The 20,789-nt window shown below is 50.2% G+C and overlaps 11 protein-coding genes across 11 annotated transcripts; 6 read left to right on the top strand and 5 right to left on the bottom strand.

The window, feature by feature from the left end:
- Window positions 1–1,109: 1,109 nt before the first annotated feature.
- P170DRAFT_472164 (uncharacterized protein) lies at window positions 1,110–1,682 on the top strand (the record flags this gene model as incomplete). Its single annotated transcript, XM_024852917.1, has 1 exon — window positions 1,110–1,682. One exon carries the CDS (start codon window positions 1,110–1,112, stop codon window positions 1,680–1,682), a length of 573 nt encoding a protein of 190 aa, XP_024707559.1.
- Window positions 1,683–2,057: 375 nt separating this feature from the next.
- Window positions 2,058–2,603, top strand: P170DRAFT_472163 (uncharacterized protein; the record flags this gene model as incomplete). Its single annotated transcript, XM_024852916.1, has 1 exon — window positions 2,058–2,603. The coding sequence occupies one exon, from the start codon at window positions 2,058–2,060 to the stop codon at window positions 2,601–2,603; it is 546 nt and encodes a 181-aa protein (XP_024707558.1).
- A 481-nt stretch (window positions 2,604–3,084) lies between these two features.
- Window positions 3,085–5,194, top strand: P170DRAFT_350349 (uncharacterized protein; the record flags this gene model as incomplete). Its single annotated transcript, XM_024843793.1, has 4 exons — window positions 3,085–3,399; window positions 3,457–3,620; window positions 3,694–4,401; window positions 4,465–5,194. 4 exons carry the CDS (start codon window positions 3,085–3,087, stop codon window positions 5,192–5,194), a joined length of 1,917 nt encoding a protein of 638 aa, XP_024707557.1.
- Window positions 5,195–5,486: 292 nt separating this feature from the next.
- P170DRAFT_472161 (uncharacterized protein) lies at window positions 5,487–6,246 on the bottom strand (the record flags this gene model as incomplete). Its single annotated transcript, XM_024852915.1, has 4 exons — window positions 5,487–5,717; window positions 5,776–6,034; window positions 6,097–6,184; window positions 6,225–6,246. 4 exons carry the CDS (start codon window positions 6,244–6,246, stop codon window positions 5,487–5,489), a joined length of 600 nt encoding a protein of 199 aa, XP_024707556.1.
- Window positions 6,247–7,056: 810 nt separating this feature from the next.
- P170DRAFT_488801 (uncharacterized protein) lies at window positions 7,057–8,085 on the top strand (the record flags this gene model as incomplete). Its single annotated transcript, XM_024853977.1, has 3 exons — window positions 7,057–7,475; window positions 7,579–7,804; window positions 7,858–8,085. 3 exons carry the CDS (start codon window positions 7,057–7,059, stop codon window positions 8,083–8,085), a joined length of 873 nt encoding a protein of 290 aa, XP_024707555.1.
- A 1,195-nt stretch (window positions 8,086–9,280) lies between these two features.
- Window positions 9,281–10,558, bottom strand: P170DRAFT_472159 (uncharacterized protein; the record flags this gene model as incomplete). Its single annotated transcript, XM_024852914.1, has 1 exon — window positions 9,281–10,558. One exon carries the CDS (start codon window positions 10,556–10,558, stop codon window positions 9,281–9,283), a length of 1,278 nt encoding a protein of 425 aa, XP_024707554.1.
- A 1,234-nt stretch (window positions 10,559–11,792) lies between these two features.
- On the top strand, window positions 11,793–12,885 carry P170DRAFT_507091 (D-mandelate dehydrogenase-like dehydrogenase; the record flags this gene model as incomplete). Its single annotated transcript, XM_024854446.1, has 2 exons — window positions 11,793–12,329; window positions 12,388–12,885. The coding sequence occupies 2 exons, from the start codon at window positions 11,793–11,795 to the stop codon at window positions 12,883–12,885; spliced, it is 1,035 nt and encodes a 344-aa protein (XP_024707553.1).
- Window positions 12,886–13,174: 289 nt separating this feature from the next.
- On the bottom strand, window positions 13,175–15,053 carry P170DRAFT_444282 (general substrate transporter; the record flags this gene model as incomplete). Its single annotated transcript, XM_024850624.1, has 5 exons — window positions 13,175–13,512; window positions 13,565–14,319; window positions 14,355–14,649; window positions 14,697–14,823; window positions 15,042–15,053. 5 exons carry the CDS (start codon window positions 15,051–15,053, stop codon window positions 13,175–13,177), a joined length of 1,527 nt encoding a protein of 508 aa, XP_024707552.1.
- Window positions 15,054–15,420: 367 nt separating this feature from the next.
- On the bottom strand, window positions 15,421–16,639 carry P170DRAFT_453698 (hemolysin-III family protein; the record flags this gene model as incomplete). Its single annotated transcript, XM_024851382.1, has 4 exons — window positions 15,421–15,644; window positions 15,690–15,885; window positions 15,935–16,173; window positions 16,223–16,639. The coding sequence occupies 4 exons, from the start codon at window positions 16,637–16,639 to the stop codon at window positions 15,516–15,518; spliced, it is 981 nt and encodes a 326-aa protein (XP_024707551.1). The 3' UTR covers window positions 15,421–15,515.
- Window positions 16,640–17,415: 776 nt separating this feature from the next.
- Window positions 17,416–18,684, top strand: P170DRAFT_402253 (carbon-nitrogen hydrolase family protein). Its single transcript, XM_024846414.1, has 2 exons — window positions 17,416–17,672; window positions 17,769–18,684. Exons 1-2 carry the CDS (start codon window positions 17,628–17,630, stop codon window positions 18,612–18,614), a joined length of 891 nt encoding a protein of 296 aa, XP_024707550.1. The 5' UTR covers window positions 17,416–17,627; the 3' UTR covers window positions 18,615–18,684.
- Window positions 18,685–18,995: 311 nt separating this feature from the next.
- Window positions 18,996–20,094, bottom strand: P170DRAFT_402251 (putative toxin biosynthesis peroxidase; the record flags this gene model as incomplete). The annotated part of the gene is made up of 4 exons (XM_024846413.1): window positions 18,996–19,083; window positions 19,131–19,266; window positions 19,317–19,552; window positions 19,720–20,094. Coding segments are annotated over 4 exons (834 nt in total), but the record flags the coding sequence as incomplete, so codon positions are not given.
- Between the last annotated feature and the right edge of the window lie 695 nt (window positions 20,095–20,789).

Genomic DNA, 20,789 nt, shown 5'->3' with positions numbered 1-20,789 from the left:
GAACCAGTCGTCCACTGAATCCTGAGGACCATTGTTGGAAAGGGATCAGCCTCTGCAACCCTATGAACCCGTTCGCTATGATTCCGTCACATGGGTGACTGGTTCTGCAACACGCTAATATCGATCCTCATTACTGCAGCTGGCCCACTTCGAGGCTATGCTCGTCATAACCCTTTGTTCACCTCTGCCTGGGGTCGAGATCTTCTATACATTGGCTGGTGTAGGACAAGTTTATCCTTTGTCCTGGATAGGACCAACGAGCACCAAGGCTTGAATCCCTTCACAATGTTGACTCCGATATTTCCGCCAATTGAATCTACCCTGCATCTATCTTGTCAGCATTTCTCATTTTATTGCTACTAACTTACCGATACCCCCCTTCCCAGACGAGGCCAACAAGACATTGATCGAATTCTTTGTGGAATTTAACTAACTGTAAAGCATATTCCCCTTGCATCATACTCATTCATTGAATTCCCCGCCCTTTGGAGCTTGATCTATTTGTTTATACCCACCGTAGATAAACCTTACTTCTGGCTGATGGGAACTTGGCCTGTCTCGTCTGTTTACAGTTGGGGTTGTTTTAAATTGAGCGAGGCCTGTTTAGTCCGACATCTGTGGCCCTAATTGGTACACGGAAAAGATGTCCGTAATTGTAATGGAAACCCTGTAGAAAAATATACTGCCTTCAGTACCGTAGTTGCGTGCATGATCTTTGCACATAAACGCGTCGATGAGCTTCATAGAACCAATCCAAATTGACCTTATCAGCGAACCAGAGTAGAATCATGATCCGTCTGTGATGCTTTAGGCGTCCATATGGCAAATTAGGGGTTGACAAGTTTTTTTCGGACAAAAAGTATAAAAACCAGAATATGTCAAGGGAGGCAGAGGTAGTGCCTCTTTCATTGTAATCGTAGTCTAGGCAGACCATGCGAGTTTGAGAAGTACTCAAAGAAGTTGGATTCATACAACCGAATGTCCATTCTTGTTATCTCTTTCTCAGGAACTTTCCATTGCTCGAGCCGGAAGAACTCATCAAAGCAGATCAGATTCCCGGATGAATCAGATATATCACAGACGAAAGACTCGGGCCTTGTCGTATAAATATGGCCTGTAATACGCGCAAAAAAGCCATTCCACACACCCTTGTTCCCAAACTACTTTCTATCCCCTTATTCTTGAATATCGATACCAAATTCACGACAGAGTCGGAGCTTTCCACCGAAGAAATGGGCATTCCTATGGCTACTGATGTGACTACATCTCCGCGAGAGGTGCACGAGAAGCTCGAGTATAAGCAGCCATTGGAGTTTGACGAAAACGACCGCACCAACGTGAATCAAATCTTTATACGCGTAGTGGTTTCGAGAGGCACAATTCGGCCATTGAACCTGATGCCACTGACAGCGATCATCGCAGAATTGGATGGTCGAATGGCCTTGGGGATGTATGCCAATGCGAGAGAAGAACCTACCCCTGACTTTGTGGTGAAGAAGATAACATTCGATCTTCAATATCTAAATATGGAGCCGGAAATGATCACCGCCGCTCATGTCTTCCACGTAGTGCGGGATATTCTTTACGAGCAAGCAAGATCCGGTCGTACACCCAACTTGACCTCTTTGGAACTGACCTATGAGAAGCCTGATGGAACCTGGACCTTTCTCAAAATTGAATAGGAAGGCAGATACCGCGGTCTGCGCTGACTGAACATGGAATGTTCAGGAATTTCCGTCTCTTCATGTGGATATTTCGCCACATGATACAATAGTTTTTGTTAAGTTCATGAATAAAACACCAGTGAATAAAGATAACTCTTACAGCTAAACGTAAATTTCCGATAGAAAGGCCACTACAGCCCATACCATGCATGATATGGCTGGCTCTCAGGTTTCAGTTAATAAATAGGGCGTTGTTCCCACCACAAACCGTCCATCACCAACCACAACCATCAACCATCCACAGCTACATCCCAGCTAACCCCAATTTCCTACATCGATACCTGCTCGACCTGACAACCAACACGAAAAGCCACCTCTTTCAGATCCTACAAAATGCGAGCCCCTGACTCCTGGTACGAGCGGCGCCACAGGCTCGAGACGCAGTACGGCATGGAGTTCGTCCCGTTCTATTCCCACACCGACCCCTACTTCGTCGTCTTGCGCTTTGATGTAGTACTCCCCATGAATGTGCCTAATATCCGCGAGGTGACCTGCCAGCTGACTTACCAGATCAAGCAGCGTTTGGAAACCAAGAGTTTCAAGCAGCTCGCTGTTCGGCTGCCTCCGACCAAAGCTCGCATCAAGGTCATCTATGACCTGCGAAGACTCGGGGATGAGCAAGACCCGAGCAAGACGACCGCTGCGATGATCTACCGCGCCGTTCAGAAGGAGCTTGGCCAGTATGATCACGACTATCGTGAGTTCAGCAACATCGCGAATATGTACCGGGTCGCGGACGAGGATGTTCCCTACTTTCGGGTGCAGTTGGAGTACTGGGATAGAATCTATGCCAGGAGGAGAGCGCTTAATATCAACATTGATGTGACGGCAACCAATGTACGTGATGAATGTGATGGTGATGTGGGTGAATTTCTATGAGTGATGCTCTTCGAGTCGTCGAGTGACGATCTGAGCAAGATCAAAACAAGTACTGGGGCTTGAGAAAGTCGCTGGCCAGTCAATTCGCAAATACCTAGTTCATAAACCTGGGTATAGAAAGGATAGTTGGAGGAATGAGAGAAAAAACTAGAAAATGAGATAAATGAATGATGACAAGAAAGACAGATCTGAAAAGACCAAGATTCTCCCTAAAAGCGCGTGTAGACTTAGCACAGATTTATAAATAGCCAAGATGGTACAACACAAGATAATCCAATTAGGAGGCATCATAACATAGACGAGTTGGTTCTAGTGTTGATCCCTTCCTGGTACGTTGCGATGACTTCATGGTAGGCCCGTCAGATTACGTGGGCGCCAGCCTCGTGGGTTGAACTTAAGAGAAATTAAGAACCTGACACTGGAATAGCCAGGCACCCCTCGTGGATGATCCTCCTTCGTCGTGCTTCCTGCCAATTGCACGATGGCTTACACTCACAGGGAATCCTCTGCTCGCGAAAGAGCCGAAGAGCCGTTGGTCGCAAAGCACTCTAGGCCCACCAAGCCCTCTCTCGAGAGTTGGAAGAAGACACTCTACATTGGCGTAGGTGGAAGCTTGCTGGTGTTGGTCGTCAACTTAGGATTTGCCCTGTGGGCCGTGCAGCACCACGAAGGAGGCGGAGATCGACCGATTCTGTATACAGGAAGCTGTCAGACGGTTCGGCGACTAAGCATTGCACTCCACCTTCTCATCAACATCCTCAGTACGAGCCTCCTCTGTGCGAGTAACTATGGGATGGTAATGTTTTCAAATGATTCATTTTTCCTGCGTGTCTGCTAGCTGATACTCGCCCAGCAATGCTTGAGTGCCCCGACTCGAAAGGACATCGACCGGGCACATCGTCGAGGCAAATGGCTCGACATTGGCGTCCCAAGCATGCGAAACCTCGGCAGAATACCGAGAAGAAACGCGTTACTGTGGATGCTGCTAGCACTATCGTCATTACCGCTCCATCTCCTGTAGGTTCTTTTATTTTTTTTTCTGTTTTTTTCTTTTGTCGCAAGCACCCGGCGACTTATTACGCGGTAACAGATACAACTCCATTATATTTTCCACCACAGGAAATAATGCCTACGTGGCGTTTTTGGGCAATGCTTCAATGGTCGAATCAGAGTCTCCGGAAATACCGTCCTGGAACAATGAAAGCGTTTCGGTGCTTGAGACTCTTCATGGCAAGGCCACAAAAAACGAACTTTTTCGGCTAGATAACGATGAATGCCTCGACAACTATGGCCAATTCTTCCAGACCAAGTATGCCAGCGTCTACTTGGTGACAAACGCATCTGTTGAAATCCAGGTCGTTGGCGCCGGCAATACTACTTCGGATGACTTTGCTTCTTGGGTTGCGTCGAATTATTCAGGCAACATCACTGCAGCTCGAGAAGACCTGCCGCGGTGGATGGTCGCTGGCCGCTCCATCGATCATTGCTTAGTAGAGGAGGCTAGGATCTGCAAGTTGGGGTACAGTCTTCCTTTGACTCTTGTTGTGATATCGATGAATGCATGCAAGGCCCTTCTTCTCCTTGGTGCAGCGTACTTGCTCAGGGACACGCCGCTTCTCACCATCGGGGATGCCATCGGGTCGTTCCTAACTGCGCCCGACATCAGCACCAAGGGACAGTGTCTTCTATCGAAGCAAGAGGTTCGAGATCCAGATAACGCAGATATCAGGTACTACCAGGGCCGGCGTTTCTGGGCATCTGCAGCATCTGTCACAAGGTGGCTCGTTTGCTTAATCCTGTGCGGAATTCCCCATCCGTAGTTCCCTCATGGTGGCTGGGCGCTGACTGCAATATGAAACAGATACGGCATCGCCTTGATCCTTATGATAAACCTATTGATTATCACCAAAGGAACAAATGGAGATATCACCTGGTGGTCCATGGAACTGGACGGGCTTAGTGGCGCAAATATCCTCCACTGGGCATCTACGCTGACAGGGAATGTGCTTTTTTCCAACTCGCCGCAGCTCCTCTTCTCAATCATGTACTTTGGATCTAACAGTATCGTCACGACCATGGCCATGGCCAACGAATGGGGCCAATATGCCGTGCGCCGAAAGGGGCTGCGCGTTTCAACCTCGCCACGCGGGTCCCAGCGAACCACTCATTTCCTGTCTCTCCCCTATCGGTTTGGGCTGCCACTCGTGCTATTTTCAGCGGTCATCCACTGGCTTCTCTCGCAGAGTTTGTTCCTGGTGGTCCTGGAGGCATATACGCCGACACATCTCCGAGACCCGACAAACGACGTCACAGGCTGCGGCTGGTCCCCGGGAGCAGTGCTGACAGCTCTCATCTTATGTTGTTTGCTGGTGTTCTACATCGTCGGACTGGGCTTTAAGCGCTTTCCATCTGGAATGCCGGTCGCCGGAAGTTGCAGCTTGGCCATTGCCGCTGCGTGCCATGGGGAGTCCGAGTCTCCGAGTGACATCGCACAGATGCCATTGAAATGGGGCGTTATGGGGTCGGACGATCATTGTGGATTCTCATCAGAAGATGTTGAAAAGCCAACACATTCTCGTGTCTATAAATAAGTTTTAGTTGCTGTATGATATCTCTGTCGTCGGATTCAGACGCGTTGTGAAGCTGGAGTGTGCTATAGGACAAACCCTACACAATTGTATTTGTAGTCATTCTCTTCTTCTCGTCTTCGACTGCTTACGGGTGTTTTCAGTGGATGCACACAGGCGGTAGTTTACTTGATGCGACTTCTACTATGTGAAAGACAATGTCAAACAAGTCAAACGAGGTCTCTGTGATTCAGATGATATAAAAATACTTGATAATAATATAGAGTACAAAAAAAAAAAAAGCAATGGAAAATAATTAATAATTAAAAATAATTGGTATGAGTAATAGCAACTTGACGGCCTGAACGGCCACGGCCACGACCGCGCCGACCGCGGCGGCCACCGCGACCACGGCCACCCTTGTCGTCGCGGGGGGGGAGGGGGCACCGCGGCCAGTGTCTGCATTTGCAGACCTTGCAGAACGGGACACATGGGCCCTCGTGGGCCCAGCCCCTGCACCAGGGGTTCGGGCAGCGTGCCCGCGGGGCTAATAGAAAGATCGTCAGCCCTTATCCAAACACAGTATCGATTCGATTCGACTTTACCTTGGTCACGAGGGGGGGAGGGAGTTCTAGGCGGGGGCGGAGGGGGCGGAGAGTCCACCCGCCGAGCGACCCTGCGTCGCGGAGGGGAGGGGGAGCGCGGACGGCGGCGTCGGGGATTGGGGCGGGCTGGCGTTCGGGGCTGGGGGGGAGCGCGGACGATCTCTTCATCCGCAGTTTCTTCGGAGGGGGGGCCGTCCTCCTGATGATTTTGGGGGCGGGGCGGGAATAAGGTGCGACGGACAGATGGAGTCGCCAGGGCCTAAAGAAGCTGTCAGTATTCTGGGCTTCTCACTGTCAGGCACATTGCTGGCCTCCACATACCGGGCCTTCACGGCGGGAGCTGGCGGGCGAGGCGGAGGCGGAGGAGGCGGAGCTGGAGCTGGCGAGCGCACGAGCAAAAAAGGAAGCCCTATTTCAAGTTTGTTAGCTATCGTAAGTTTTTGGGCCACAGGAGAAGGCATATACTTGCATTTTGATGTTTGGCGATTTCTTGGAAGAACAAAAGAAGAAGAAGTACAAGCTACCAGAAGATGCTCACCTTTTCTTTGCCTGTCCGCCACTTGAGGAAGGCGCGTGCTACGTCATGTCTACTGGAATCCATTATAGGAAGCGGCACCGGCGTGACCTTGAGCAAAGGTAGAGTCCGTGGCCGATAGAAACGTAACCCAAGAGTAAAGTGCAAATTCCTCTCAATAAGTAGTTGAAGACGTGGGAACTATAGTATATTGCCCATCGGAGAGCTACAGTGTACACAAGGTCCATCACCTACCTAACGAGTTGCCTGGCAGTACTATTCATCTATTGGATCAATGGTTTTTTATACAGGCGAGTTGCCTACCTCCCTTTGGTATAGGGGAGTCCCCTCCATGTGGTACAGTACAGTACCAAAGGTTATAATATTCGGGGTTTAATTGCATCTTGACGGCTTCATGGTTTCCAGACTGAGAGAGTATGTTTGTGTTTGGAGGCCTGAGGGAGCCTGTGTTCCCAATTAGCCCTCTTTTGCATCCCCGCGGACCTCATATATTCTTATTTTTAATAGTATTATATGTTGTACTCTGTTATTTGTCCTTCTTGTTATAATGCATTCGCGTGACACCACGTCATTCTGACAGTAGATCTTACCTGAGAGTGACGGAAAGTGATGACCAAAAATGAAGTAGAAATGACATAAAAAGTGACTCATCTGTATATACATTGTGAGCCTGTTCAATCACGCAAACGCAAACTTGTGCTTCCTTTCATCCTCCCACACAAGTATACATCTTTACCTGGCACAAGATGGATACAACAAACGAGCTGAAGTCTAAGCGTGCAAGCATCTACAGGCATCTTGGACAGGTCCTTTCCTCTATAGAGTCCACCGACGAGTTATTGATATCATTGCAGGAACTCCGAAACTTTGGGTTTCATCCTGTGCGGGTGGGATTTGACGGAGATGAGTTGGACCTTTCACCGTGCTTCTTCAAACCCCTTTCTGCATCAATCATCGACGAGCATCCATTGGAAGACGAAACCCCCGAATCAATGGCATCGGAGTTCTTTGAACCTCCAGGCCAGGAAGGTGCCCCATCAGGCGAACTGGAGCAAGTGGCCTATTATGTGTGGGCTCATGTTGAACGACTGAGTACTGCGTCCCGTCACGGTCTTTATCGCGGCCTGGACATATTCGCTTCTTTCGAACCTCGCACCTACATCCCGTTCGTTTTTCTCTCTCTTTTTCCTTTTCCTTCTTTCATTTCTGTCAGAAGCCCTCACGTGTGTTCCTATTCATTCTAGATACTGATAACACCTATTTCCCAGCGGTCGACCGGTATCTGGGCGGGACCTATGGCTCATAGGTACTCACCCTTCTTGGGAGACAAAAAGAGACCTTGAGAACCCTTCCTACCCTCATCTGGAGCTCTGTGTCCTTCATGGCATCCTCGCGACTGATGAGGCTCTTGCGATCACTGAACTAAAGGCTATTGCCAGAGCGCTGCGGCGCCGTTATCAGGATCCAGCATTTAAGCTACATAATGTTGTGCCGGTAGGAAATTACCACTTATTAGAAAAAGGCAGACTTGACTGATTATATTATAGCTGTTGATGCTATCTTATCTAGCACCCCAGCATGGCAGGATCATACAAGCCCATCATGATGGCAAGAACATTGTGGTACAGTATACGCCTCTAATGAGCTTCGAAGTGAAGTCTCCGGGAGAGATAGCTGAGCCTATTTCTCTTTTCTTACGATATCAACTCAGCCGCCCCGTTGGCTCAACTAGTAGGCATTGTCGCTGCAACTGCTCGGATTCGGCTATCCTATGATTTACAACTGTTGATCTCATGTTGGGAGTTCTTATTCTAGCTACTCAACACTCTCAAAAATCTAAATTAACCTTTGCTTCATTCATCTCCACCCAATATTTGTTAAAGTACCTTGTAGCGAAAGAGAGGCGCCAACACGAGAGACCTTTCGAATCATTGCGTTTCTCAGTATTAAAATTTCATGTAGACTCCCCATAGGCTTTTGCTTCTGATGTATCCGCTCGTTCAAACCTTCCGGGAACTTGGTAGTTTACTTGGTTGCAGTTGTTGGTCCATAGGCATCGTATTCCATGTAGATTTGCGGTGCACGATGGCTAGATATCATGGCTTCATGCCCGGATTAGACGAAAACGCAAAACCATTTAAGTAGTCACGTCAAAAAGGACATATGATGGCGATACTTCGGTGTTGAATGATAGAATCGATACTTTGTAAGTTATTGTTCAAGAAATTGGGCTATATTGACTATACTGCCAAATAACTAAATAGATGTAACTCTGATTACAGAAAGCTCGTTTTAGCTTCACCCGTTCATCATGGATGACGGGTTACTAGACTCCAGTACCACGATGAGGTACGAGCTTATCACTGGAGATCAGCCCTGGCTCCTTTTTCACGGATTTGCCATGGGGAGGACCTGTCGTCCCCCATGGCTCCTTTTTCACGGATTTGCCATGGGGAGGACCTGTCGTCCCCCATGGCTCCTTTTTCACGGATTTGCCATGGGGTGGTCCTATCGTGCCCCATGGCTCCTTTTTCACGGATTTGCCATGGGGAGGACCTGTCGTCCCCCATGGCTCCTTTTTCACGGATTTGCCATGGGGGTGGTCCTATCGTGCCCCATGGCTCCTTTTTCACGGATTTGCCATGGGGAGGACCTGTCGTCCCCCATGGCTCCTTTTTCACGGATTTGCCATGGGGGTGGTCCTATCGTGCCCCATGGCTCCTTTTTCACGGATTTGCCATGGGGAGGACCTGTCGTCCCCCATGGCTCCTTTTTCACGGATTTGCCATGGGGGTGGTCCTATTGCCCCCCATGGCTCCTTTTTCACGGATTTGCCATGGGGGTGGTCCTTTCGCAGTAGGGCCCATGGCTCCTTTTGACGGATTTGCCATGAGCTAGCTAATGTGGGATATCACTATCGTGTGATTGCTAGTCGCAATGAGTCTATATGAAAGGGATTTTGAAGGTAACTTACTCAGACTCATGGTCACTTTCTAGTCGACCGGACGTTCGAATAGGTTCTTGTGGGAGTGGGTCAGCTTCGATTGCAAGAGAGAACCCTATAGCGAACTCTGCGAAGCGTCTCATATTGTTGCCGAACATTGTATTGAAGGGACCATATTCTTGCATAGTCATGAAACATGAGGATGGGACTTCCTCTCCATTGAGATACTGTATGTAGGTATCGTCGTATGTGGCAATAACGACGTAGATCTCATGCCTGTCCTGGGCTATGAGTAGTCGACTGTGATAACCGGTCTTCAAGGCTGGCAGACCGTATTTTCGTGACTCCTTCTGGTCATGTTTGATCCAGCAAACCAACTCGGCGGATTCTTGGAAATAAATTGAATGTTCATCCGCCTTGCGCGTACGGACACGGGATTTAGCCTCTAGAATGGCAAACGTTTCCTCTTCATTGCTTCCTCCGCGCAGCCCTAAGTAGCCGTCTGTTCGGGCTTCCATGCTCGCGGTTTCGAAATCGACCCGGAAACCGATCCGTGTGGAGTTCCAAAGACACGGTATACCAGGTGTGTTCAACGCCAGGGCCGAGAGGAGCATTACTAGGGATTCATTGACGATCTGTTCGTCCTTGGTCGGTGCGAAGTCTTTGTGGGGATTCTCGCTGTTTGCGGCCGCAGTGATGTCGCTAAAGTGTGACAATGGGGTGTCATGCCGCATATTCTTGGTATTCCATCGAACTCTAAGTCCATAAGGGGGCGTTGACTCGGCCGGAACCTTGTTTTCGACCATCTGCTGCGAACTCAGGACTAGTTGGAAGGGGCCCAATTGGATCGGAGGCGAAGAAGATCTCAGGGTGTCGATATGACGGGTATAGTTGTCGAAATAGGGCTCTAACTCGCCCAGAATCTGCCTTGCCCTTTCTTTGTTGGGGATATCCAATTCCGTAGCCTTTTTTGTGGGCGGCCAAATGACCCGAAAAGCGAGAAACTGGTCCGCTGTGACAGTTGACCCGGAGCAGAGGGCTCCCATCTTGTTGATGGACGTGGATTCGACGCCAAGGGAGGTTGCCTCTGTCTGCCAGTTCGCCTTAGTTGTTGGTATATCCTTGAGCTTCTTGGGCTCGGTCTTCGGTCTCTTCGCCGGCGCGGAACTGGACTCGGCGTGATCGGTGGGATCGGGGGTGGGATCGGGGGGAGAATCGGAGGGAGGATTGGGGGGAGAATCAGGGAGAGAATCGGGGAGAGAATCGAGGGGAGAATCGGGCTCGGGATTCTTTCTCTTCCCCATTGCTTTCACTTGTGAGGTATAAATCAGTTATAAAGTGGATTTGATCTTGTTTGGATCTGTTAGTAAAACACTTAGCTTTCCTTTAATCGAGTAGGGTCTCATCTTCCAAAACCTCCTACGGGAATCTCTCGTCGTTTTATTTACTCCTGCAGTTTGAACCTGCTCTTGCTGAATTTGGCACAGTATATAGGGAAAGAACCTGTGATCACCAGCAATACCCGGATTACGTGAGAAGACTGCATATGGAGTATTTTCAGTAACATGAGGTAAGTGTCCTGGGCACTTGATTGAGACTTTTCCTGGGTTTTGTTTCGATATGAAGTGTTAGTCGACCGGGTCAAGATATCCGATTAACCAGATCTGGATAGGGAGGACTCCAAGAGCAAGCCAGTAACATAATCCACTGCTTTCAGGTAGCGTCGAGGTTGGTGCACTAGGCAATGGATCAATGTACCTACTCTGATGAAGGCGAGAGATAGTAAAGAGCGACATCACGCAGTAGCGTCCCCGGTCATTTTCAAATGAAACTTGGACAACATGTTGAAGCCATGTTGTAACGCACCGCGATGCTTCCATAGGGTATCCGCGAGATGTTTCTGGTTAAACAAACATCCCCAGTCTACTTAGATAATTTCACCTATATTTCACTCTTTCCATGTTTCTATTTGACATATTGAATGTTTGGTTGTGTTGTTCTATTTGTGCTTGTGGATGAAATCTATACCTTCTCGCCAAGAGTTGTGCCTATGCAAAGTCGAATATCAAATACTAGCGACTTTAGGTCTAGATGTAGGAATGTAAGCGCCGCAGCGGGAGGCCTGCAGTGTCCATGAGCCAACGCCAACAAGACCAACATGGAGTCCATACGAAAATCCCCCTGCCCACCCGCCATATATAGTGCCATAACATCTTTGGGTGCAGATCACCCGCCCGGCCATTATAGACATTGCAGGAAGGAACACTTACCTAGGTGCTTCTTATCGTTTGACTTCGCAAGAGCTGCCGAGGGCCCCGTATCTTCTAGCATAGTTTACTCGAGATGAAGGAGTTTAATGCTTATCACCGAGTCTCCACCAGCAATGCAGCCAGTCACGGTGAAAGCCGAGGGCGACGATAAGCAGACATGCAGGTTACCGCGGGGTTCACATTGAACCTTTTGGTCTGAATATATCTATTTCTAAACATTTTCACATAATCCAAAGCGTCTACAAGCAGCTTCGCAAATCCACACATCATGTCTCCCACCCGCCTCCTCCAAAAACCACGAGTCGTCGCCCTCGGCACCCCCAAATACATCCCCTCCTCATACCTGACCGAATTCGCCAAATCCTACAACTACTCCGTGCTCGAAGCCTACACGCGCGAAGCCACCAAAACCCTCCTCCCGCTAACCATCGAACAAGACGGCCCCATCGATGCACTCATCATCCGCATGGGCACGCCGCCCTACGAGCCCTTCGACGCCGACCTACTCTCCTCGCTGGCACCAGACTGCAAGATAATCACGTCGGCCAGCGCCGGCTACAATGAATTCGACGTCGAGTGGATGGCCTCGCAGGGGATCTGGTTCTGTAATACCGTCGATGCGGTGGCCGAGGCGACGGCGGATATGGCGCTGTTCTTGATCCTGGCGGTGTTGCGGAATACGACGAATGCGGAGAGAAGTGCGAGACTGGGGTCTTGGAGAGTGCCAGCAGGCGAGGGGCTGGTACCGGGGAGGGATCCGTCGGGGTTGACGCTGGGGATTGTAGGACTGGGAGCGATTGGGAAGGTGAGTTTTTGACGGTGGTGTTGGTACCTATGGGATGGTGTTTGCTAATGCAAGGTAGTATTTGGCGAAAAAAGCAGCCGTGTTTAACCTCAGGGTCATCTATCATAATCGAACCCAGCTGTCTGCAAAAGAAGAGGCCGCATATGGAGTGAGGTATTGCGCCACGCTGCACGAACTCCTCGCTGCGTCGGACATCGTGTCTGTTAATTGCCCGCTGAATGCCAGCACAACGGGCCTGATTGGCGCAGCGGAGTTTGCAGCTATGAAAGACGGCGCGTTCCTGGTGAACACGGCCAGAGGTCCGATTGTCGATGAACAGAGCTTGATTGAGGCGCTGGAAAGTGGGAAGATTGCTCGGGCTGGGCTCGATGTGTTTGAGAACGAGCCGAGGATAAACCCTTACTTCCAGAGCAGTGACAAGGTCATCATTCAGCCACACTTAGGCGGGTTAACGGATATGGCGTTCCAAAGGGCGGAAATGGAGTGCTTTGAAAATATCAGGGCTTTCTTTGAGAAGGGCGAGCCGAATTCGCCGGTGAAGATGATTCATAACTAAGGGGAATAGACTGTATGAAATGGAGTCATAGAAACTACATGCTACCTTTGCTTTAATATGGCCTAGTCATTGGGTCACGAAGGTAGTGTAATGTATTTCAATGTTGATGCATATAGGGAATGCTATTGATCTGGAAACCATGTCATGGTTTCTATCTAGTTTCATTTCAAACACGATCCTTTATCGAAGAAGTCGAAGACTTGGGCTTCACCGGACTTTCAACATGCTCATCATCCTCGCCTCTAAACATCTGTTAGCTAGGAATAGCGTTGAAGATCAATGGACGAACTTACGGGTCTTCCGCAGACACAACTACCGGCTTCTGCAGTCGCCTGGTACTCAGATACGCCTTCCACAAGGGCTGCTCGAAGACGGCGTCAAGACTCTCAAGCCCCAGACCAGCCGTCTCTGGCACGATAAAGAACACATACAACAGGGCGACAAAGCACCACCCGGCAAAGAACAAGAACGCACCCCAGTTATGCGTATTCGTCAGCAACGACGGCATGCCCTTGTTCACCCCGAAGTAAAACAACCAATGGAATAGCTGCGAGAAGGAGGCGCCGAACGAACGAATCTGATTCGGCCAGACCTCTGCCCCAAATACATACGGGAGAATAAGAAGGCCTAGACAAGATTAGCAGGACTATCTTACCTGGTGGCCTGAATGATAACATACCAACTGCATAGCCAAATCCGTGCAGAAAGATGGCAGCGACAGCAGCATCGCTAGCACGACCCGTCACATTCCTAGCTTGCTGCCACTTAATAAACACCCCGATATAGATATCCGAGATCATCTGGATAGTGATCCCGAGGAACAAGCTCTTGCGTCTGCCGAGTGCATCGATGAAAAAGAAGCTAGCCATGAGTGTGAAGAAGAACTTGGCCATGCTGTACATGCTAGTCAGGAAGAGTGATCGCTCCGTCCCCCCTCCCAGTCCCATCATGGAGAGGATGGGCACAAGGTACGAAGTGACGCTGTTGGCGCCGGACAACTGCGCCAGCGCGTATGATAGCACGGCTTGTTGGACTCGGCGCAGGTTCGACGGGACGAGGAAGGCTTCGCGACAGGAAGCAATCAGGCTGGTACCGATGGTTTTTTGATGCTGGACGAGGTCGCGAATTGCGTCCATCTCGGATGTGACTCGGTGGTGGGACTCTGGCAGTCCACGCAGAGTTGTCAGAGTATGTAGGGCTTCGTCATCACGTGCTGCCAGGGAAAGCCACCGAGGACTTTCGTAAAGAAAGAAGCTGACGGCGATCATAACCGCCATGACGATCATCGGGACGAAGAAGACGATCTGATACTGCATAGCGCCGACAGCCACATGAAGATACGCCGCGAGCACAACCAAACACGACACCGTCAACGCCAACAACATCGCAACACTGAACCAGACCGACAGAAGACCCGGAACTCGGTCGGGGCGACTTCGACAATACCAACAGGACCAATCACCGTCAACGATCCAATCCCCAAACCAGAGATGATGCGGGCCGTATACAACGCACCCAGGTGGCCATCGGACAAAGTTGCGATCAGTTGTCCGACGATATAGACGGCGCTGTATAGCCGAAACGACCACAGCCTGCCGATGCGATCATTGAGAAAGAAAGACAGGCCACCTCCAACCCCAGCCCCGACATACACAAGGGAGACGAAATTGCTGATCTGCTCGGGGTTGGCGGCGGACGTGATGCCGAACTTGAGCTGGAAACCAGGCAAGGAGGGCACCACGGAAGAGGAGCCCTGATCCCAGGCTTTGGAGGTTAGCCACGGCAGACTGGGAATTGGGTTGTCTACCTACTGATAGGAATACCCGCTGACGCATACAATGCGACGGTCAGTAACAAGCGCGAGTTCAGGATCAGCTCGCGCGGGGAATGTTTGATGGCGTGGATATAGCGAGCTAGGGTGGATTCGGTAAATATGGACTTGACTGCCATGTCTGAATTTGGGTCTACGAGGGTGAACAGAAGAAAAGAATGGCCCTTCAAGAAGTTGGAGAACACGGCGTATGTAAAGGTGGCAATCTCGCCCTGTGTTTCGAGCTAACCACATAACAGCAAATTGACTTATCTCTTGGCTTCCTAATTTAAAATCGTTCCTCGAGTAGAATCAGCTGCCAGATGCATGTCGCAGCTAATGACACCGGCCATCCCATGGCATGCGAGATAAACCCCGCATTTCATGCAAAGTCGCATCGCCGGCGCCGACAAAAGTACAGGACAAGATCCACCAGCGACGCTCTCGGGAGAAGCCGACCCTCCGTGACTTTGCCACTAGATCGGTGTCTACGGGGTAATTGATAGACAGGCGGGATATTATTTGACATTGCTTGGGCATACAAGGATCGACTACTATCTTAAGCCGTCAGTTATTTTCTTGGGTATATCCTCTTAATCTATAAGGGTTGACCCGCAAAATGATCTTATCGTGAGACGGAAGAACCCGACAGCGACTACATACTGACACCAAAACCACCTGGAGTACCATGAATCACAGATTATAAATAGAAATGCGTCTTAAGTCCGATTGAAACTACTTAACCCTGCACAGGAACCAAATCAAGAACTTTTGTTGCTTGGCACCACCAAAAATGCGACTATCCCTCGTCTAAATCGTCTCAGGCTCCAGGAACTGAATTCCCCAGCATATTGTCCAAGTAACACCGAATGAGGCTATCTCGCAGACCATACAAGTGAACGATCTGCCCAAATGCAACCAGAATGTGAAAGACTTGATGGCTCGCACCCTGCATTAGATTAGCTTTAGCCCAGTAGATCAGAAACAGACATACCAGTAGGTCAAATCTCTGCGGCCAGAACTTCTCCGGGAACCGAGACACATATACCATTGTGCCAACCGCATATGATATGCACGTAACACACAGAGTTTCCAAGGGGAACTTCTCTAAACCTGCAACTCCCTCGAGAAGAGAAACATGGCATAATGGCGCTAAGCCACTAGCTGCTAAAAGAATGAACACAGCGGCTCTGCGAACGGATTAGCTAGAATTCAGTAGCTAAACATGTGAGATCTTACCTCCAGTGCCCGGCGTAGACCCCATCCATGCGAGGATCAAGCGTAACCCAGAATACCAACGCAGCGCAGAACACGGTCAAGGATATGTACGTTGTCTGAAGGAAGGGGGAGTCATAGAGCCCAAAGTAAGTCATCGACGTGCACGTCGTGGATATAGTCATAATGATTCCCAGATAGTCCAGTTTGAGAAACACCGTTGCGACCTCTTTGGAGTGGGCATTTGTCGCATGAAACACCGCCTGCAGCGTGTTAGTCAATCTCACTTTAGACATGCAGATAAATACTCACAGAGAAGATGAGACATCCCGCCGTCCCGGCAATATAGGTCTGGATAGCCAGAACATCTGCCAGGGTGACGTTGAATGGAAGGTGGGACACCCAGTATTCGACCATCAGGAGCAATGCGACGAAGTATGCACCGGGGAGAAGATGCGACCAGGTATTTATAGACTCGTTATGCAGGTAGAACAAGGACCAGAAACACTCTTCGAAGCTATCTAGCTGCGGTCTATACCAATGCACGATATACGGATCCAGCTGCATCCATTTCGGAAGATGCGAGATGTGAAACACGAGCTGTTTAGAGGGTGGAACTGGCTTTGAGAGCTTCTGCTGCTGCTCCTGCTGCGGCTCTTGCTTCTGCTTCTTCGGGAACGAAGGATTCAGCAAAAGCGAGAGGCCGAGACGCAGAGACTCTGTTGCCATGATCTATTACAATGTAATCAGAAGAGAGGACTTGAATGGAGAACACATTTGCTACATCCTAATCCCTGCGTGTTTTTAGCTCTATATATACGAGGAGTCATATCAGCCAAGTACCAGGTCCGCTGATACCGAAGTCAAAACCGGCTGACGCCCGCTGCGTCAGTGACAGGGAGTAGGCCAAGCGTCGGGCGCTCCACCCCCAGAGGTTAAATTAACGAGATCCAGCGGGCCAAGGTGAATGAGGCAGATCGGAGACCTGTTCCAAGACCACAGAATCCCGAAACACTTTCTGTTCACTGTCCGTTTCTAAGCCCGCTGAAACATACTCTCTTACGCGTCAAGCTAGGAAGTAGAATGACACCAGGCCTGTTTCGGGGTTGACCGTCCATGGGATGACCGTCTTGCGGACTGAGCCGATGTCACGGCTGTAGGAGTGATAATTGACATGAGCAGCTCGGAAACGACACCCAAATGAGCAGGAGGAGGGTAGGACAGCTGGGATGTATGGTTGTTTGGCATCCTTTGGCTTGGAGTCGTGTGAAGCCATGTGTCACCGGAGGTATTACAGGTGTACAGTATTATACAGTAAGAACCATACGGTACCGGATTCTACCAGATAATACCATACATACCATACATACCGACAGATCGTACCGGAAAACATGCCCTATGACAGGCTTATCCGGCGTTGCGTCTGACAGCCACCAAACGTTCGAGAAACCGGATGTGAGCCAGCATCTCTTGGCCTTTCTCCATCTCCATCTCCGTCAGATCTCTCTTTGGCTAGCCTCGTGCTTTTCGCTGGCTGACTCATTCTCGACGACACTTCCTCGGTATTCGGTATATCGTCTCTGCTCCGCCATGACTTGCAATCCGAGAGCTGTCAAAACCCCCAGCGACGACGCAAATCCCTAATTTACCCACATTTCCGGAGTCGTGACGTTCTGCTTCATCTCAAGCTTAATCCTCGAGAGGAAACTATCCAGTCATGGCCCCCGTTCACAAGATTGCCGTTGTTCAACTCTATGTCAAGGTAAGCCTCGTGTTAAACCTGCTGTGCAGGATGCCCAGCATCGAGGCCGGTTTCAAACCGACAGACTCCACGCTAACACGACATGACATGCTGCAGCCTTTTCGCCCCGCCGAAAACTTCGCCAGAGCAACCGAATTCATCCGGGGCGCAGCAGCACAGGGGTGCCACCTCGCCGTGCTGCCAGAGTTCCATCTCACGAACTGGATCCCCGATGACCCTCGGTTCGCGCCCCTCTGCGCCGACTGGGAGTCATATCTACAAGGGTATCAAGCTCTGGCGAAGGAATGCAACATCTGCATCGTACCCGGATCCATCGTGCAAACCATCCCCGACACATCGTCCCACCCCCCGGGCTCGCCGAAACTCGAGAACGTCGCCTACTTCATCTCGAATACGGGCGAGATCCTAGGGTCCTACACGAAGAAGAACCTCTGGGGCCCGACGGAGCGAAAGCATCTGCGCTCCTCGGCCGACGCTCCACACCAGGTCATACACACGCCCCTGGGTCCGGTGGGCTTGCTGATCTGCTGGGATCTGGCCTTCCCTGAAGCCTGGCGCGAGCTCGTATACCAGGGTGCTAAAATTATCATCCTGCCGACGTTGTGGACACGAAGCGGTGCGTCCGATGCGGGGCATCGCTGGAATCCGTCGGCCGAGTCGCTGTTTCTGGATAGTATCATGACGGCGCGCGCGTATGAAAATACCTGTGCGGTGGTATTCGCCAATGCGGGGGGTCCGCCGGGGCGCAATTACTGTGGTCAGTCGCAGGTTACGATCCCGTATGCTGGTCCGCTGGTTCGTCTGGGGACCTCGGTCGAGGGAATGGCTGTAGCGGATTTGGATATGCAGGTTCTGGAAGATGCGGAGGCCAATTACTCCTTGCGGGCAGATTTGACCCACGAAGACTGGCATTATAGGCATACGCGTCGGGATGGTCTGTAATCCAAGGGGAAATTGTAGTATTGTAGACTAAGTGTATCTGCGAATAGCTATTCTATATTCAATTCATTTTTACTCAGTTAGTATCTTTAGCCACCTTTCGAAACGGTATACACTTAATTTGTTTTGATTCAAGCTTCGCTGTTTCATGAGTGACTAAAATGTAGGTAGCTTGAGCATGGTTTAAGCCTAGACAAATCCTCTATAGAAAATCAGACAACTTATTCTTTTAAACACTCATTGAACTATTGAATGCGTTATAACAGTTGCTTTTCTTCCTAAAACCGTCACTATAATTCCACAATTGTACCACAGCAAAAGTTTATTCACATCCCTCTTTTTGAAACCGTGCTTTCATAGGACAGATATCGCGCCCCGGGTCCTGGTCTCCCTCAGGGAAAGGCCGCTGGATAGCGTATCCAACATGATGCGTCATGCGGTCGACAAAAGCGTTTGACTCGGGAGAATAATGCTACTCTCGTCAGTAAGAATCAGTGTGTTCAATCCAACAGATCTTACCGCCATCTCCCTCCGCTCATAAGTCTTAGGAATATCTTCATCCAAGTAGAATGTCTTCACGTCATCCACGTACAGCGTCGTCCAGCCATGCTTGCCTTTCCGCCCCAACACACCCACCATGTTGGTATATTGGGCCCTTGTCACTCATCAGATAATGTTCACAGGAGGTAGACGGGTCGGTCTTACAGAGAGCAAATCGCCCCTTGGTTCCCAAACACGAAATGCGGGTTGTCAGCCTTGCTCTGGTTGTGTCGGAGGTGGTGGTGCTCCGCCAGGTCTTCTAGGGTGAATGTCACCCCGTCTTTGGAGAAGGATAGAAGAGATTCGAATAGTGCCATGTTGATGTTGACGTTGTCGCCCACGGCACGGTCATTGCGTGTCGGTGCGGCGGGACAGTTGACTACATATTGAACTAGATCGTCCTGTATCACTGTTAGTAGCTGGTTTATAAAGCACAAGAGGGATAAGTACATTGAAGTTGTCCAAGTCGATGGTTTCCGGCCAACCGTGTACGGCGAATGTCGGTGCAAGAACAAGCATGCTCTACTTCCATTAGCCATTACCAGATAAAACACCAACTTAAACAAACATTATCATCACCAAAATTCCACACCCTTCGAACAGCATGAGCAAGCTCCGTATAAGACACATTGCGTCCACTTCGATTGATATACCCCCTGTTCGCCAAAGCGTTGATCGCCGGACACGATGAGCGTCGATATTCCCCATTCCGGGAGCCATTGAAGAAATGCTCATAGTAATTGACCTTCTCATCAATGACAAACGGCTTCTTCTCCGGCAGGATGTGTTCAGGCGAAGGAATAAACGGCTCATTCACGCCGAACCCGGGGTTCTTGTCCTGCAGGACTCGCTGGTGAAAATCCGCCGCAAAGGCCCAGTCAATCCGGGCGGAGGACCGGACGGGAAAGCTTAACAGGACTCCGAGAAGTGCAAAAAGATTCATCATGTTCAGAGACGCAGAGAAGAGTGGACGGACGTTCTCTGCCCTGCTTGCTACCTTGGGCCTGAGTCGACCGGTCTCATATACCACCGCACCTCTCGGGGACGCGGTCAGAGGCCGTGCTGGCGCGGCAAAGCCTGACCAATTCCTCAATCCAGTAACCTCCTCTTCAGGACATCTCGTACCCAGAAGTCCCCGACACAGGGTTCCTCGGGATGCGCTCTGCATTGCGAATGTCGGCTGCTCCCGCCAGAAGACTATCACGGGTCAGACTATCACGGGTCAGACGCGGCGTTACGGGCGAAAGTTACTCTCGTTATTCTCGTATCCCGGTTGGTATTTACCGGATGTATGGTATTTACGGGTGTTGCGCCGTGGTCTAACGTTGGACTGGCTGTCAGGCACCGCCGCGGGGTCTGTCAATGCCATTGTAAACTTGGATATCCTGTTACGACGTCGAGGATCGAGTCCGGTGACAAAGAAACCATCCCTCGATCTGCTTCGCGCTCCTCGGGATTGAGTATTGGCTCCCATCAGCCTTTCGCCTGATGTATGTGGCTCTCGCACTGGGTGCATGTGGATAAGATTCGAGAACCCGTGCCTCGAGACTGAGTGTACTGCTTAAATTGGATACGAAGGAGTTTAGATCAGGAATACCACATGCTAGAATCGGAATGTCGAGCTGTCATCGGGTGCGT

The sequence above is a fragment of the Aspergillus steynii genome (genome assembly GCF_002849105.1).
Source record: "Aspergillus steynii IBT 23096 chromosome Unknown P170scaffold_2, whole genome shotgun sequence".
NCBI classification, from domain to species: Eukaryota; Fungi; Ascomycota; class Eurotiomycetes; order Eurotiales; family Aspergillaceae; genus Aspergillus; species Aspergillus steynii.
This window is presented reverse-complemented; position numbering and strand designations above follow the sequence as displayed.

What these genes read in the sequence shown, in the direction of transcription:
- P170DRAFT_402253 (XM_024846414.1), top strand. Translation starts at nt 17,628, where the DNA reads ATGGCCCCCGTTCACAAGATTGCCGTTGTTCAACTCTATGTCAAG. An exon ending in TTGTTCAACTCTATGTCAAG is followed by an intron (nt 17,673 to 17,768) that starts GTAAGCCTCGTG and finishes GACATGCTGCAG; the next exon opens with CCTTTTCGCCCCGCCGAAAA.